General features: G+C 31.7%; 1 protein-coding gene across 5 annotated transcripts; it reads left to right on the forward strand.

Moving 5' to 3' along the window:
- Nucleotides 1–3,871: 3,871 nt before the first annotated feature.
- On the forward strand, nt 3,872–15,157 carry LOC108335973 (zeaxanthin epoxidase, chloroplastic). 5 transcript variants are annotated; one of them, XR_008245840.1, is made up of 18 exons: nt 3,873–4,481; nt 5,367–5,529; nt 5,688–5,762; nt 6,055–6,155; nt 6,255–6,370; nt 6,734–6,945; nt 8,031–8,122; nt 8,357–8,471; nt 8,573–8,676; nt 9,328–9,570; nt 11,493–11,538; nt 11,664–11,728; nt 11,830–11,913; nt 12,073–12,127; nt 12,210–12,298; nt 12,384–12,468; nt 12,878–12,960; nt 14,729–14,856. XR_008245840.1 is itself a non-coding variant. In XM_052870134.1 (17 exons), the coding sequence occupies exons 1-17, from the start codon at nt 3,979–3,981 to the stop codon at nt 14,807–14,809; spliced, it is 2,229 nt and encodes a 742-aa protein (XP_052726094.1). In that variant the 5' UTR covers nt 3,874–3,978; the 3' UTR covers nt 14,810–15,157. The 5 variants fall into 5 exon arrangements, 3 of the variants coding, with proteins under 3 accessions (XP_052726094.1, XP_052726095.1, XP_017427711.1); XM_052870134.1 differs by lacking the exon at nt 12,878–12,960 and having other exon boundaries at nt 3,874–4,481; nt 14,729–15,157; XM_052870135.1 differs by lacking the exon at nt 12,878–12,960 and having other exon boundaries at nt 3,874–4,481; nt 5,399–5,529; nt 14,729–15,157.
- Nucleotides 15,158–17,644: the final 2,487 nt, after the last annotated feature.

Consider the following 17,644-nt stretch of genomic DNA (forward strand, 5'->3'; position numbering starts at 1 on the left):
ACACTAATGACATTGATGAGAACTTCAGTGAGAGCATTATGGTGGCGGCAAATGGTGGCTATGAATCCTATTTTCGCATCTCAAATGTAAAACCCCTCACGCAGGTTCGAAAGTGCTCGCGACAACTTCAAATGAGGTTCAGAAGTTGAGAAAAAGAAAGAGAAATGCAAGCAAAGTGAGAGATAATTTCATATTAGAAGAAGAAAAAAAACACTCATTAATAGATGCAACCCAATGTTTGTAGGATGTTTGCACTATTCATTGCGAAAAATGGCGGGTTACATATAAGGAGCGCGTGAGAGAGGAGGAGGGAGATGGAGATGGAGAGGGAGATATGTTGGAAGACCCACATCGACTAGAGATAAGACCAAATTATAATATATAAGTGGAGTGCAAACCTTATTTTATAAGTCGGTTTTGTGGGGTTGAGTTAGACTTAAACTCACTTTCTAATATGGTATCAGAGCTTTTCCTAGCAAGATCTATATGGACATTCTGTTCCACCCGTTGTCAGATTTTGTGGGGGTTGAGTTAGACTTAAACTCACTTTCTAATATGGTATCAGAGCTATGGTTGGAGCTTTTCCTAGCAAGATCTATATGGACATTCTGTTCCACCCGTTGTCAGATTTTGTGGGGGTTGAGTTAGCTTAAAAAAACCACTTTTTAAATAAGATAAGAGATGAAACATAAATTTTGACATATTATTTATAAAAATGTTGTTATACTTTTTAATGTGTCACCTTATGTGTTTGAACATAAAAGCAAGTTGATGTAATATGTTTTGATGTAATATGTTTTTTTTCCTAGTATTAGGTGTATTTTCAGTAGAGGGTACAGTAAAATAAAAAATATCAAATGAATGTTCAATTGATTGATGTTAGATAAAACATGAAAGATATATTAAAAATACTCTTTTGTTGTCAAAATTATAGTAAAGAACATGCTTTTTCATGGTAAATCATATTCTTTAAAACATCAATCAATATCTTTTTCAGAAGTATTTGATTAACATAAATAAATAAAAAACATGCAACATAATAAAAATTTTATATGGAGAAATAAAGAAAGATGCATGTAAACAATTTGAAAGGTTTGCAAGCACAAGACCAAAAATTGGGAGATGAATGTGATTAAAATAACAAAACTCAGGTAACATTGACAAGATGTTGATGCTAGTTATTGCTGAAGATTAGAAATTCACAAAAGTCCCTTTATGAATATCATAATCTTAAATATTTTCAAATATCAACTGCAGAATCCATTCGTGATATACTTTGTCGAATTGAAATTGAATCAAAGTTCACAAACCATAAGACAAATATTTTGTTGCATTATTCTCTAAATTAAAATAAAAAGTGATTCAAATTTGATTTAGAGAATGAGTTATCAACAGATTTTACGTTCTTTTCGTTTAGGTCAAACGTTGATCCGCTTCAAAATTCATAATTAAAGAAGCCAAAGAAAGAAAAAAAAAAGATAACAAATCTTAACAATGAAAGTTAGCATATACTCTATAGAAATCTTCAAATACCATGTTGAATAACAATAATATCGTAATTAAAGAGAAAACTAATACTTATATAAAGAAAACATAACTAACCCTTGACTAACTGTATCAATATGAATAAATGAGTTAAGCCTAATGCTACTTAAAAACAAACTTAACATCAAATAAAATAAATAAACTACAATTGAATTTTTTTCTTAATCACCTTTCCACTTCTTATAAGATATAGGAATAATGTTTTTAAAATTTATCAAAAAATATATATATGTAATGAAAAGAAGTGACAAGGTAATATTTTTACAATAATTGAGAAATTTGTGCGAAATTAATATCTAAATACAATTTGAAATTTTTTTAGTATCAATGTATTCAATAAAATATAAAGTTAAAGAAAATGTTTTTTACATTCCATATTAATAAAGAAATAAATAAATAAAATATCGTATTAAATTAAAATAAAAAAGACAGCCTTTAAAATAATCACATTAATATCAAATTTATACATGTTACCCACAACCCTTGTTAATATACATGAATATCATCACATCAGTAAAAAAAATCACCACAATAAAAATATCAATTCACAACAATCTCAGAATAAATATAAACGAAAAAAATTAGCTATTTAATTGCCATAAATGAATTTAAACGAGGCATTGATTTACCGATTAAATATATAACATATAAATAAATGCATAAAATTAAATAAGCGAATTATTATTAATTAGCACATAAGAGCATAATAAAGAGATATTACACATATTAATAAATGTAAATAAAGAACAATAAATTATTCATTAAAATATAAATAATAACTTCAGAAAGTATTAATAACAAAATAATAAATATGATTATTAAAAATTACAAGTGTATTAATAAGTACAAAGAGTTTAATTAACATAAATAATTTTATTTTGGTGATAACAATTTATTCAATATGAATATATTGTATATATATAAAATGAAAACAATTTTTTTTAATTAAAATAAAATTTTCAAAATAAATAAAGAGACATTTATAAACTAATTCATAAATAATAAACATATAGGTAAAATAAAAAAAGATAACTAAAAAAGTACCAATTCAAATAAAAAACATACACTGGCATATGTAACAAAAGGAAAAATATTATATCAACCTATCTTCTTTTAGTACATATAAAATTAAGGTAAAATTAATTAAGATTATTAATTTAATTTTTTCTAGATAAAAAGATATGATTGCGAAGATAAATTTTATTACAAATAGATAATCAATATTTTAATTAATAAAATTAATATGTTTAAATAAAGACCAATCATCAATCAAATTAATAAACACAACAAAGATTAAAAAATGTTTTAATGAAAACGAAGATAATTTAAGTTTAAAAAGAAGACGAACAGCATCGGCGCGGTAGGGGTTTAAATATGAAAAAAGAAAATCATACATACTAGTTATTTAAAACATAAGTAAACTTAATTAATTTTATATTATATAATATTTTTTCTAAATTTTACTTATTCATTGAGATTTTATTTTCTTATATCTATTTTTTCTTTTTAGGAAGAAACTAGTATGATTGAATGGAACAATTAATTTTCATCCTATCAGTAGAAATATTTGAGTTGAGAACATACAGAATAAACATACAGAATAATAGGCAAAGTCATTTAGGATATATTTAAACATTTTTTATGAGAACTTTTTTAAAAAACATATGAAAAGAATTAATTTATTCGTAGACTAACATTAATTTGTACATGTACTTATTTGTATAATTTTTTTATATAATTTAAAAAAAAAATATTTTTTCATTGAGTATAAATCAATTATATCTTAATACACCTTTGTTGTTGCCACATATGATAGTGAATTGTTACAAAATCAAATATAACTTTCAAAGATTATTTACTGCACCATATAGAAAATTATTAAAAAAACAGGGAATAAAATTGTTTACTTCTTGAATTTTTTTTTTTATAAATTTGGAACAGAAAATGAAATAAAAAACCTGAGTAATTGAAGAATAATATAGAGAAAAAACTCCAATAAAACATTGCATAAGTGAAGTGATATATACGGATCAAGTTATTATTCAGTATAATACTGATCTGTGCTAAAGGGATGAATATTATAATCTGGCGGTGGGTTTTGATGTATCATATAATTGATATGTGGGTGACCTTACGGGATAGAGCCACCTGTTCCAACTGAATTTCCAAAATCTAATATGTCTGCCATATGTTCATCCACAGAGTGCCACCTGGCTTTGACTTCTCCATCATCATTGGTGAATGTTGATCTACACGTGTCCAACATTTTATGTTTTTGTGTTTTGTTTTTGCCACAACCACCTTTCCTAAGTGGGAGTCTATTTTCCTTCTTTTATATTCATGCATTTGCCTTCACTTTCTCATCTCGTACCCACGATCTAATCTTCCACTCATTGCATGTCCTTCTCTTGTTGACTTTCTGCTACTTCCACAATGACTCTTACCTTGACTTGCTGCTCTCTCCATCCCGCAATGCCAGTTTTCTCAAGAACTCTTTTCTCAATTCCTATGTGTCAAGAGCTTTCATTACCTTGTGACAGTTATGGAAGCAGAACAGCAAAACAATGGAAGAAGCTGATGCGGATCAAAGCAACAGTGGCGGAGGCACCCCCTGATGTTTGGAGAAGTGTGGCTGGAAATGGAGAGGATGGTGTCCCTGAGAAGAAGAAGCTTAGGGTGCTTGTGGCTGGTGGAGGGATTGGGGGGTTGGTATTTTCTTTGGCTGCCAAGAGAAAAGGGTTCGACGTGGTGGTGTTTGAGAAGGATATGAGTGCTATAAGAGGGGAGGGGCAGTATAGGGGTCCAATTCAGATACAAAGCAATGCTTTGGCTGCTTTGGAAGCTATAGACTTTGAGGCTGCGGAAGAAGTTTTGAGAGTTGGTTGCATCACAGGTGATAGGATCAATGGGCTAGTGGATGGGGTTTCTGGCTCTTGGTAAGTGTGAATTTGAAACTGGTTAAAAATCTTTGATTTGAGTACCTTGCTTTTCTTCTTCCTCTTTATGTTTTTGCATTTGATACCTGACTGGTTTTAGTTTATGATTTGTGGATTTGGGAATTATCAGACTATAAAATCCTAAATTATTTAGTTTCAATTTACTACTGTTTTTGTGTGTTCATCCAACCTTTACAGTGGCGTCTTCTTTGGGAGAAAGACGTGGTAAAACAGATATTTCGAAATGAACTGTATCAAATGAATGGTCCTCTAATTCAGAGGTACCGATTCACTGTAAACTCTGATGCTTGACTGGCTGGCTTATTCAGAAATGTCACTGCCACACAAATTGTGATAATTATGTCAGTGTTTCTAGTAAATTTTTTCTATTAACATCATGTTTGCTGTTGGGATTGATTAAACTATTTAGAGTTTTATGCATGATGATACTTTAGCTCTACAATACATTGCACGAGACTGGTTAACATTTATTTTCTGTCTCATTTGCACAAACTACGCTTAAAAAAATTGATTAATGCTGTTTGAGATTATTCAGGGTTTGGTGTAGTTGTGACAATCTATGAGAAGTTCTGGGCAGTTTCTAAGAACAAGTAATTGGTGGTAGAATTTGTAAATGATACAAAAATCTCATCTGATGAGTATATCCCTCATTTGTAATATCTTAATATTCGTTTAGCATGAGACAATAAGATAAATCAGGTTCCAGAATATATAAGCACAGGGTTGTTCAGTTAGTGTAAAACAGTACTTTTTTCTAAAATAAGAATCCTGCTTACATAAATTGAATATACTTTTAAAGGTTTACTTAATAAAATTCTAGCATGCACTGTGCCTACCATGAATTGATATTTAGTTTGGCATTAGGTACATCAAGTTTGATACATTCACTCCTGCAGCAGAGCGTGGGCTTCCAGTCACTAGAGTTATTAGTCGAATGGCTTTACAAGAAATCCTTGCTCGTGCAGTTGGGGAAGATTCCATTATGAATGAAAGTAATGTTGTTGATTTTGTTGATCATGGAGACAAGGTAATTACTTAAAGAAAGCTTTTAAGTTGAAGATTCTCCTCATATTGCTATCATAGGTGTTTTTGAAGGTTTTCTTTCAAGAACATGAAATGGAAATCTGGGGTTATTGAACAATGTTTGGTTTATAACTTGTGTCATCCTGCATTTCACATTATCAGGTAACTGTGGAGCTGGAGAATGGTCAGAAATATGATGGAGATCTCTTGGTTGGAGCAGATGGGATATGGTCCAAGGTCTTATTAATTTCTCTTTGATTATTTTTCCCTTGAAGAAATGAATGTTTACTTATCCGAATGCATCAGTGGAATTTACAAAGTTGCTTATGGTAGGAGTATCCTTCTAGAGAAAAGTTAGTCATATCCTGTTTGATGTCTGCATGCCAACCTATTTTTCAGCTTTGTTCTTCCAAGTAGAATTTAGAAATGCTGAACTTTTTATGTCATTCTGTTCTGTAGAGAGTCTTTATGGTCCTAACTCATGTACTCTTTCTTAACACAATCTTAAATGGTATTATTCTGTGAATAGGTAAGGAATAAGTTATTTGGTGAAAGAGAAGCTACTTACTCTGGCTATACTTGTTACACTGGTGTTGCAGATTTTGTGCCTGCTGACATTGAATCTGTTGGGTAAGTTGGCGGTGAATAATGTCTTGTATGCCTTGCTGCCTCTTTTTTAGTGTTCTCTTTATCATGTTGAGAAGCTTACTTGAATTTCCCTGTTGCAAGGTATCGAGTATTCCTAGGACATAAGCAATACTTTGTATCTTCGGATGTTGGTGCTGGAAAGACGCAATGGTATGCATTTCATCAAGAATCCGCTGGTGGTTCTGATATCCCCAATGGTAAGTGATCTTATTGTGTTTGAGATTTGACATCTGTCAGAGCACAGCTTCTCCTGTTGTTAAGTTTCCTCGGTGCTCCATTTATAAGCAAGACATAACATACCAAGGAGAAATGCTAACTTCACTCTGTCTAATGTATTCTTATAGACACTCTTAATTGGCTGAAATTTGTTGGACATCACAACGTTTGTGACTCTGTCCTAATAACTCTACAAATATAAATTGAAATAATACAGTAACCGTGGCACTGGAAATTTAGAAATTTGGTGATGGTGCAAAGAAAAGAAGGGATCCTTATTTTTACATGATTGCCTCTGAAAAATGATAAGCTATCATGTCTTACTTTTGAATTCTATCTGGCAGGAAAAAAGAAAAGGTTGCTTAAGATGTTTGAGGGTTGGTGTGATAACGTAATTGATGTACTAGTTGCCACAGAAGAAGAGGCGATTCTTAGAAGAGACATATATGACAGGACCCCAACATTTACATGGGGAAAGGGCCGTGTCACCTTGCTTGGTGATTCTATCCATGCCATGCAGCCAAATATGGGCCAAGGAGGATGCATGGCTATTGAGGTATAATTGATATATCTTAAATACTTGTTATAAAAATAGGGGGACTGTGTTTTTCTAGGAGGTGAAAGGATTATGAAAGATTTTTTTGATAAAAAGGTCATGAGTATTCTATAACACTTTTAAATGATTGAACATTTTTTTGTGTGCTATTCCAATAATTTTGAGTCTATTCTGTGAAACCAAGGGCAGGAAGAAGATGCTAATGCACAGAGGACATAAAGTCAGAACCAATTAAAAAATTTTAAAAATTGCATTGAAGTTATTTATTTATTTTTTTCTGAGGATTTTCATTAACTACTGTAGTTTTGAATTTCTGTTAAAATCTGCAGAGTTCTAACAATATAAATCTATTAAAATCCAGAAAAACTATAAAAAAAAACCTTATAACTAATGACATTCTTTCATTGTCTTTTAAAATTCACAGAGATTTTTTATTTATTTCAAAATAGTCTTTTAAAATCCAATCCAATGCACGGCTTGAGAAACGAATGCTTGTCAACTTACATAGAGGAAATGAATAGAGTGGTGGAAATAGAAAAATTGAATGAAAGTTGATGAGAAATAAAGTAGAAAATAGAAGTATTTGATTGAAGACATAGAGAGATGAATGAAAATGGGATAAGAATAGAGTGAAAAAGTATTAATGGGATCCTTTCTATTACTATACTATTTCACTCAACAAAACAACTTTGTTTTCTCTCTCCCATGTTATTTCCATTAAACCAAGTAGTGAAGTATGAATTTTTTTTTTACTTTTCAGCCAGCTTCAGCAATTTCATACATATTTAGACCTAATAAATATCACTGTCCAAGTCTTATGGGCTTCAGTGAAACATTAATTTACCTGTATTCTTCATAACTTTAGCAGTTTCATACATATATGAACCTAATACAGATATTCAAGCTTTCTTGACTTTGTCTTTATGCTTATTTTCCTTATAGCTGTTTAAAAAACTTTCCAACATGTATAAAATGAACATATTTCATACTAGTTGATGCAATGGACATCAACAAAGTCAAACTATCTATGGAACGCTCAAATGCTTAGGTGAAGTATTTCTTACTAGTTTCTTTCATTATTACAGGACAGTTATCAACTTGCATTGGAATTAGGCAATGCATGGGAACAAAGTATCAAATCAGGCTCTCCTATTGATATTGATTCTTCCTTAAAAAGGTAACCGAACATGCTAATGAATGCTGAATTTGAATCTAAAGCTACCTCCTTTACTTTAATTTTGGAACAAATGAGAGGGAGGCAAAGCACTAGGAAATAAAAAATAATGAAATTTTGGACTTGATATGAACAGAGAAAGGCTTGCGTATGGCAGCCTATACTCCAGTAGTAAATCTTAAATCTTTTTTACTGGCTCAGTATGTATCTTACCCTGTATTCCATTGTTGCTTTAAGCTATGAAAGAGAAAGAAGATTAAGAGTTGCCATTGTTCATGGAATGGCTAGAATGGCAGCTTTGATGGCTTCCACTTACAGGGCATATCTTGGTGTTGGTCTTGGACCATTTGAGGTACGAACTTCAGTTTTAAAATTGAGATACTGAAGAATATAGTGAAGGTGACTTATCAAACACAATCCTGTCCACAAATTTATGGTTACTCTCATTTGCAGTTTTTGACCAAGTTTCGGATACCGCATCCTGGAAGAGTTGGAGGAAGGTTTTTGATTGACAAGATGATGCCTTTGATGTTGAACTGGGTCTTAGGTGGCAATAGGTAATGATGAAAACTCGCATTTCTTTGCTTTAGAAATTTCATCATGATTTAGTGGAGTTTTTATATCTGGGGATATGCAACATGCACGTTAGAAATTTCAGCCAAAGGGTTATTTGTAGAAAAGGGGATGCTCAAGAAACTGACAATAGTGAGAGATTGTTAAGCTTTTGCATCAGTAGCTGTTTGATTTAAAATCCCAAAATATCTGCTGATTAGTTTTGGCAAAGTATGTTAGGAGACTTAGTTTTATTTTTTCCTACTTTTGTTATTTACTAGCAGTTACAGGAAGTTGGGTAGTAGCTAAAGTTTAGAAAGTGTGTAACTTTTCTGTTGTCAGTTTTTATATCTAAGCAGATTATTATTCAATAAAATGGTATCTTCCGTTTCACATTGTTTCTTAGTTACGTTTTAATCCTACAATTGGTATCACATAGCCGAATTATTCTTGAGGGACCTGGTGAGTTTTAAAGTTAAATATCAAATCTTAAACACCTTATTTAGGTAGAGGTCAAAATCCAATCTGATAATGAAACTGATTATTAGAGGCTTATCCAAATGAAAATAATCTCTGGAGACTGTTGAGGATGACTATAAGATTCCTCCATTATTAGACAATCCAACTCTTACTCAAATCAATAATCACAAGGAAAGCCAAAGGCAGAAATCAAATGCAAAGTCATGCTTATTTTCTGCTGCATCCCCGGCAATCTTTGCATGGATCATGAGATTAAAGTCCGCAAAGGCCATCTGGAATGCTCTTAAGGATTATGAAGGCAATGACAAGTTCAGAGCGATGCAATTGCTGAATCTGATCAAGGACTTTGAAATGCAACGAGCAAAGGAGTTAGGAACAATTAGGAGTACTCTAAGAGACTTCAAAGCATCCTTAACAAGGTGAGGGTGATTGGAACTGATTTTTCTTGACACAAGGATAGTTCAAAACATCCTTGCAACAATTCCTCAGAAGTTTGAATCCATCATTTCTTCTCTTGAACATTCCAAAGATTTGACAAATGTTTTTTATTAGGTATTATTAGATATAATGCCATTTGTATTAATTATGAAATGGGTTTTAGCCCATATTTGTAGTATGTTTTTTTACTATAAATACATTGCTTTTGTATTTTACACAAGGGCTTTAGCCTATGTCTCTCTTTTATTTCAACATGGTTAGTCTCAAACAACATGGGTGAAGAATTTTAAATGTGAGGATTCCTTGAGGTACTCATGGTTGAGAATGTTTTCTCTCAAGGGAGAGAGTAACAATGTTGATGAAAATGTTTCTTCTCAAGGGAGAGTGTACCTCAAAAGCTTATAGAGTCTTTCAATAACAAAGAGGTAAGATCCTAATTTCTCATTAGTACATGATGAAAATGTAGATGATCCACCAGTTAGGCTGCTTTCATACATTTATGAAAGACGTATATAGTTTGAGCCCTTAAAATTTTAGTGGACAACTGCGATACAAGAGGAGCTTAAGATGATTGAGAAAACCAAACTTTGAAATTAATTATGGACATGAACACAGTAATGTTATTGGTGTTAAATGGATATTTTGGACAAAGCTAAATGCTGATGGTATTATTGATAAGAACAAGGCCAGGCTTGTTGTGAAGGGATATGCTCAAGTATTTGGAGTTGACTTCTCTGAAACTTTTGTTCCTATAGCAAGGCTTGATACGCTCATGTTGGTTCTAGCTTTGGCAGCACAAAATGGTTGGAAATTATTTCAGTTAGATGTAAAATCTGTTTTCCTGAATGGCTATTTATAAGAGGAGATATATTTTGAGCAACCTGAAGGATTTGCTATTACAAGACAAGAAGACAAAGTCTATTTGCTAAAGAATTTTGTGGTTTGAAACAAGCTCCAATGGATTGGTATTCTAGAATTGATTTGTATTTACTTAGTTTTGGTTTCACAAAAAGCCTAAGTAAATCAACTCCTAATGTTAAGTGTCTAAATGCTGAATTCTGATTGTATCTGTGGATGGATCACTTCTTGGTGACTGAAAGAAATGGTGCACTTATTGAGGATTTTAAACAAAGTTTGATGAGGGTTTTTGAAATGACAGATTGTGGAGATATGACTTTTTTCTCTTGGAATAAAAGTCAAGCAAGATGAGAAAGGAGTATTTATTTGCCAAAGGAAATATGCAAAATAAATACTAAATAATTTTCATATGGAGAATTCCATGAAGAGTACTTCTAGATATCGCTTTTACACTTGGTCCTTAATCAAGCATTATGAATAAGGAAAATTCTAGGGTGATCTACAGCTGGTTCAAATGGATTTAACCAAGTCGTTTGTAGATAATCAAGCAACAATCACAATCTCTAACAACCCAGTTTCTCATTGAAAGACTAAACACTTCAATGTCAAGCTCTATTTTAGAAGGAAGGGAAAGTTTCATTACAATATTGTTACACAGGGAAGGTACTCCCCAAAGGAAAGTTTGAGAACCTAAGAGAAAAACATTTAGTTTGTTCCTATTGAGGCAATAAAGAGCGTTGAATGTTTGCATCTGTAGCTGTTTAATTTAAATTCCTAAATATCTTCTGATTAGTTTGATTAAGTTTTTAGTAGACAGTTTTTTTTATATTTTTGTTATTTACTAGATATTAAGGGTATTATGGTAGGAGACAGTTTTTTATTTTTGTATTTAACCATATTATTATTATTAAATAAAATGGTATCTTCCTCCGCCCATAGTTTCTTAGTTACGTTTTAATCCTGCAAAAATGTTTTGCTGCTTTTTATTGGTGCTGGCAAGAATTGGAAACATTTTTCTTACACGAATAATGATGCTACTTTGCAGCTCCAAGCTTGAAGGTAGACCTATATGTTGCAGGCTCTCAGACAAAGTATGTCGCTCAAATCAAGTTACTTTTGTACTTTGTTACTAACAATTGATTGCTTGTCTTTCATTGGTCATGTCTGTTAGATTTCTTTTTTCTGATCTAGACATTGGGTGTGACTATTTATGAAGGCAAACGACCAGTTACAGACATGGTTTGAAGACAACGATGCACTCGAGCGTGCCATTAACGGAGAGTATGTCCATGTTCCAATATGAACGAATATTATCCTTATGATACTGTATTTCGTATCTATAAATCACGTATCTGTTGTGTCCATCCTTGTATGATATATAGGTGGATTTTATTACCATGTGATGAAGCAGGCTCTATAAAACCTATATCTCTAAGTCAAGATGAGATGAAACCCTGCATAATTGGGTAGGTCTTCAGTTACTCCTACTTACAACGTGTTACATGTTCATAAAATAACATGTTTGTAATTTCAGAGATTAAATTAACCACTACTTACAATTGTAAGTAATGTGCTTCCTTTTTCTCTCAACCAACCCATGCTTTGACAGGCTTTTGTGACTGCAGGAGTTCACAGCATGAAGATCATCCGGGCAGTTCAATCATAATACCTTTACCCAAGGTAAAATAATTTATCATTAACTGAACTTGGTTTGAAACACAATGCTCAAACATCATGCAACAACAACCTTTCTATTTTAAAGGTTTCTCCATTGCATGCAAGAATTAACTATAAGGATGGTGCCTTCTTCTTGACTGATTTGAGGAGTTTACATGGCACCTGGATTACTGAGTAAGTAAACAAATAAGGCTAATGCTTTTTTCTAAGTTTAAATTATTTAAAATATATATATTTAATTTCCCTTTCATATTTTCAGCAATGAAGGAAGACGATACAGGATACATTCAAATTATCCTTCTCGTGTTCGTCCATCCGATGTGATTGAGTTTGGTTCTGATAAGGTAATAGACACTTCCCTATAGAATAAGTACTTTCATTCCATAAATATTGCATATTATTGTTTTGTAAAGCTTATAAGTTATAATAGGTGCATGCTTTGAGAGGTAAGAGTAGCCAAACCTTTGAGGCCTTGACTGCATTAAACACAACCAGATTTTATACTTAGCGAAAGCTTAGTCATGGCTAATTCATGTCATGTTCAGAGGTCTGGAAAAGCATCACATTAAATAATTGAACATTCTTGTAAGTTGTAGCCTGCAAAACATTTAGGTTAGGCCTCTGCATATCCAGTACTACCGGTACACTTTGACTTGGGTACCTTAAATTGTGGTGTACCTTAAGTTGGTTGACATGTAAAGTTAGGCATCCCTTGTGGTATAGTTAGGTATGCCTTAATCATTGTTGATTCAGGTGCAATAGTCCCGGAAACAGCAAAACATGTAAATAATTGAAGGTTTTTAAGCCTCTACAAATCGAGCACTGTTACACGTCAGGTACACTTATCAAGATTATTTTACAAAAGAAAATTGTATGAGGGCTATAGCTAGGTATGCCTCAGGTGAAATAGTTCCCGAAACAGCATCATAACATTTAAATAATTGAACATTCTTTGTAACCTACAAACATTAGGTTAGGCCACTCATATCCTGTACTGGTGCAAGTTAGGTTCACTTGAGAACACTTGTCAACATTTTTTATTTTAAAATTGTACATGCCTTGATTATGGTTCTAATGGAACTATGAGCGACTAGGGGTATAGCAGGGTATGCCTTAGGTACTAGTTAGATCATTTTTCATGGAAAAAATAAGAGTTTTTTCAGGTAAATTTGGGATTTTTGGTCTTTCTTTTAATTTTCCCATGTTTGTTCATCTAATCAAAACCATTCATCCTTGTCTGTGAGATGCAAATTTGTTAATTTCCCTTTAATTTAAATTGACGTATCCATAACTTTATGTTTTGGGGGAAATTAGTATCTATGTTGAATACTACCGAACCCACATGTTCATGCAAAATTAGTTTAGACAGATGAGGTGGTGTTTTCATATCCCTTTTTCCTTCTTCAAAAAGCAATTATTACGTTGTGTACAAGGAAATGAATGCTGTCAAGGATTGTATTCTTTGTTCTTTAGAAAAAATATAGAGGAAATAGGAAAGAATAGTGTGTACCTAAACATAGGAGGGTCATTGTCCTTACATAGAGTTGTACATTCGTAATGGTAAAGTATCACAAGACCCACAAGCCACCTTGGTCTTGGGTAAAGTTCCTACATGGCCATGCTCATGTTTTTGGGCCTGGACTTGCCCTGCAGAGTGTTTTTCCCTGTATCTCTCCATATTTTTCCTTGTATTTCCACATTCTAAAAATAATCTTCTTCAAGGATTTTGAAATCCATTAAAGTTTTTGAAAAATTCTTAATAGATTTTGAAATCCGTTAAAGAAAAAAATCTTTCAACGAATTTTGAAATTCGTTGAAGGATTTTTCGAAAAGTTCAAAAATTTCGAAATTTGTTGAAAGTTTGAAAATTTCTTCGACAGATTTCGAAATTCGTTGAATGATTTTTCTTAAATGGATTTTGAAATCCGTTAAAAAAGTGGTTTTTTTGAAATGTAGGGAATAGTTTTGAATTTTTTTAAGAAACGTGGGGTGGTGTAGAGAGAAACACTCTTATATGCAGGGACATTCTGAAGAGGTCTTTTGGGCTGGACTCAAATCTGGGTTCAGAAGATAGATTTCTTTTTGTGGTATGTATTTAAGTTTATATATTAATCTGATTGATTCAGTTAGGAGGCGGTTTATGTGACTGCAAAAGCATACTTTAATCTAAATATCATACTGAAAGAATCAATAAGACCTGCACAGCAATGTTACTGATGCAATCTTAGCTTTATACAGAAATGTTTACTTTCATTTATATTTTGTCTGTTTTCCTGTTACCAAGGGTCATCATTTGAAAAGTGTTACTCAAATACACCTTTTTATCACTAACGATTATTTTCAGAACAGAAGTAGTCACTTTCATTGTATTTTTCAATAAGTACACAAAATTCAATAGTTAAATACTTTAACTTCACTGATTTTTTGAGTATAAAAAGGTTCGTCAAGTAACATTTTCCTTCTCTATCCAACGCATGAATGGTCGCGGTCTTCTATCCCGACATAAATCTTTTTTTCATTACTTCAATGTCCTGGCTGACAAAATGAGAATTTGCTTCCAAATGGTGTATTTTTATGGTGTCTAACTATCGAAGTTATTTGCAGGCTTCATTTCGTGTTAAGGTGACAAGATCTGCTCCAAGAGAGTCAGAAAAGAAAGGAACAAAACTTTATCAGAAAGAATGATCATGAATATGTTGAGTCACCATTTGTCTTTGAGAGTTACAGAAAAGTTGTACAGCACAAAAATCGCAGTCGTAGGGCCAACAACTGCATTCTTATAGTGCAGGGTATAATACAACAATGTCAATCATTAATGATTTGAACATTTTATACGACTTTTGATTGTGCTTAATAAGAGAATGAATGGAAATTGATTTCATGTCAACAAAATGTTGCCAACTTGATTTGGATCCGACACTTTTTACTTGAACACATTAGCTAAATTCATGACAGATGATTACATGGTTAGTTCATTGTAGCATGAATTCTGGTCGTATGTTGCAATGTAATTTTGTTGGCAATGTTCTTTCATCTCATGAGTTGACACGAGCAAGCGTTGTGTATGATTCCCATTTCCCACATCAATACTTGACAGACAAAAGGCAGACACTAGAATTTTATCGTGAACGAGATGTCAGTTTCTCGGATACTTTATTGGATAGGGAATGTCATTTATATCATGATTTCATTTCATATTCACACGTATGCACCATTTTTGCTATGAGAGAATAGGATTACATGCAAAGTTTGAATGAACGTGTACGGCTATAAATTCTTAGAGACTGTTAAAAGGCCAATTATTCGATAAACAAGGACCAAGTATTCATATTCACATATCTGTCACATACTGTGCACAAGCAACGTTTAGACATCTAAATTACTGAATATATCTTCTTGGTAAGTTAAGTTTTTTCTATTAGCGATTGTATCAAAAGATCTGTTCTGCAACTATGGCTGGACGAGTAAAACTCACCATAAAAATATTAGCATCTTGCTTCAATTCACTTAAACTCACTACATTGCACTAGCATTGTGATTGATGGTGACAATTATCATATCTAGGCAAATGATATTTGGAAAACGATTGAGAGGACTGAAGTTTTTCTTGTGCCAATCCAACAATGGCCCGGATTAAAATCAAAAGCAAAGCAAAGCAACAAAGTCAAAGATAAGAACTTTTTTCTTTCTTGTTGTCTCACAATATATTTTCACAAAAGTCATGGACAGTTAAATCGACAATTGAAATATGGATTTTTTTTTTCAAGGATGAATATTGCAGAGATAAAATCATCAATGGAAGGCTGGTTTACCTTCGATTTCCAATAATTTTACTATGTACCTTCAAAAAATTTTAAAATTTTAAAACTGTTCTTAACAATTTAAAAATCCATAATCTCATTTCTTGTGCTTAATTGGATTTCAAAATTAGCTGAATTTTTTCATTATCGAATTTTGAAATCTGATAAAAGATTTTTCAAGATTAAAATTTGGTGAAGATTTTTTCTTTAAGATTTTTTATTTTCTTTATCAAATTTGAAATTTGATGAAGTTTTTGAAAAACAATTTATCAAATTTTAAAATCTAATAAAAAATTAAAAAATATGTGAGATTATTTTTGAAAGTTGAAGATGTAGTATGAGATTCTTTAGTGTAACAGTCTCAATGGAATGAGTGAATCTTGTTAAAGAATTTGAGACGTTAAAAATGAAGGAATACGCTGACAATTGCTAATAAATGAGATTGTTTGCTTTTGAATTCTCTTATTAAAAAAAATTGTAATGTGTTTGAAGTATAAAATTAATTGTCAATTAATAGATATCTTTACTAAAAGTCTTACACGAAACAGTATATTCATAGAGAAGTTTGTACTCGTCAATTCATACAAAGAAAAGTGTTACATGTACGTATGAGCAGTTCTAGTTCAATTAACTCTGAGTGTGCTTTTAGGATTGAAATTTTATTTTTCGGTTACTTTTTGGCAATTATGTAAATAATTATTGTTTTGAGAGTTCTTTTTTCTTTTTTAGATATTCTTATAGTACAAAATTTTATTTAAGCAAATTATTATTCAAAATTGTGAATTGTTCTTTTTTTATCTTATTTTGCAGAGTAATTTCATTATGCTTTCCACTTTGACTTTGTCGGCAAACAAATTTTGGTTAAATTAGATATTAAAAATACATTCATACCCATCTTTGTTTTCCTACCTAGGATAGACGGATTAGTAGGATTTGTTATTAATATTTAGTTCACACTTTTATTATTATTTATTTGTGAAATAGTTCTATTTCATGCATTATTCAACATTTTCATCATTAGTTTTTAACTTTAGTGAATATTAACTTTAAGATATTGGAATGAGGAAAGTACAATAAATGGTGTAATTTTGTATAAAATTGTAGTGGAAGTAATCCATGTATGATGAGTGAAAGTCCTATGTTAAGTTAAAATGACAAAGTTAAACATTGGTGATGTTCATCTTGGTAGTCAGCTTAAAAACAATTTTTATATATATTGAAATACTTGGGGTACTTCAATCATATAAAACAAAAAAGGTATGTATAGAGTTTTATGTCGTTAGGTGTCCATATAATTTAACATGTACAAATAAGATTCAAATATCTCTATCTAAAATCATTGAATCTGGATTTTATACATTCAAGTACTAATTCTAAACAGAGGATAGTAAACATTTATCCTTGAGATATTATTTATGGCCTTTCTATAGTAGTGAACAACTCTTGTTTCATCATTCTTCTAATTAATCCTTCATATGTATCCACACCTCTAAGCAAAAGAATAAACCTGGACTATAGCTATGCTAAATATTTCTTCTACATCGAGTTTGGCGTTCCTGAACACTAAATTGTTGATTTCATATGATAGTCATTCACACCCTTTTCTAGATCATATTACCTTAAACCAAGTTTTCTTTTCATCGAATCCACTTATCTTTCGAAGAACATTCCACCAACAACATTTCCTTTGTCCACACTTTCTATCATCCTAACTCCTCCC

This window comes from Vigna angularis, chromosome 10 (assembly GCF_016808095.1).
Source record: "Vigna angularis cultivar LongXiaoDou No.4 chromosome 10, ASM1680809v1, whole genome shotgun sequence".
Classification (NCBI taxonomy): domain Eukaryota; kingdom Viridiplantae; phylum Streptophyta; class Magnoliopsida; order Fabales; family Fabaceae; genus Vigna; species Vigna angularis.

Bases quoted from the DNA above. Each gene is read 5' to 3' on its own strand.
- LOC108335973 (XM_052870134.1), top strand. From the start codon at position 3,979: ATGACTCTTACCTTGACTTGCTGCTCTCTCCATCCCGCAATGCCAGTT. The intron at 11,914-12,072 runs GTAGGTCTTCAG...TTGTGACTGCAG, and splicing joins ATGAAACCCTGCATAATTGG to GAGTTCACAGCATGAAGATC. The intron at 12,128-12,209 runs GTAAAATAATTT...TCTATTTTAAAG, and splicing joins TCATAATACCTTTACCCAAG to GTTTCTCCATTGCATGCAAG.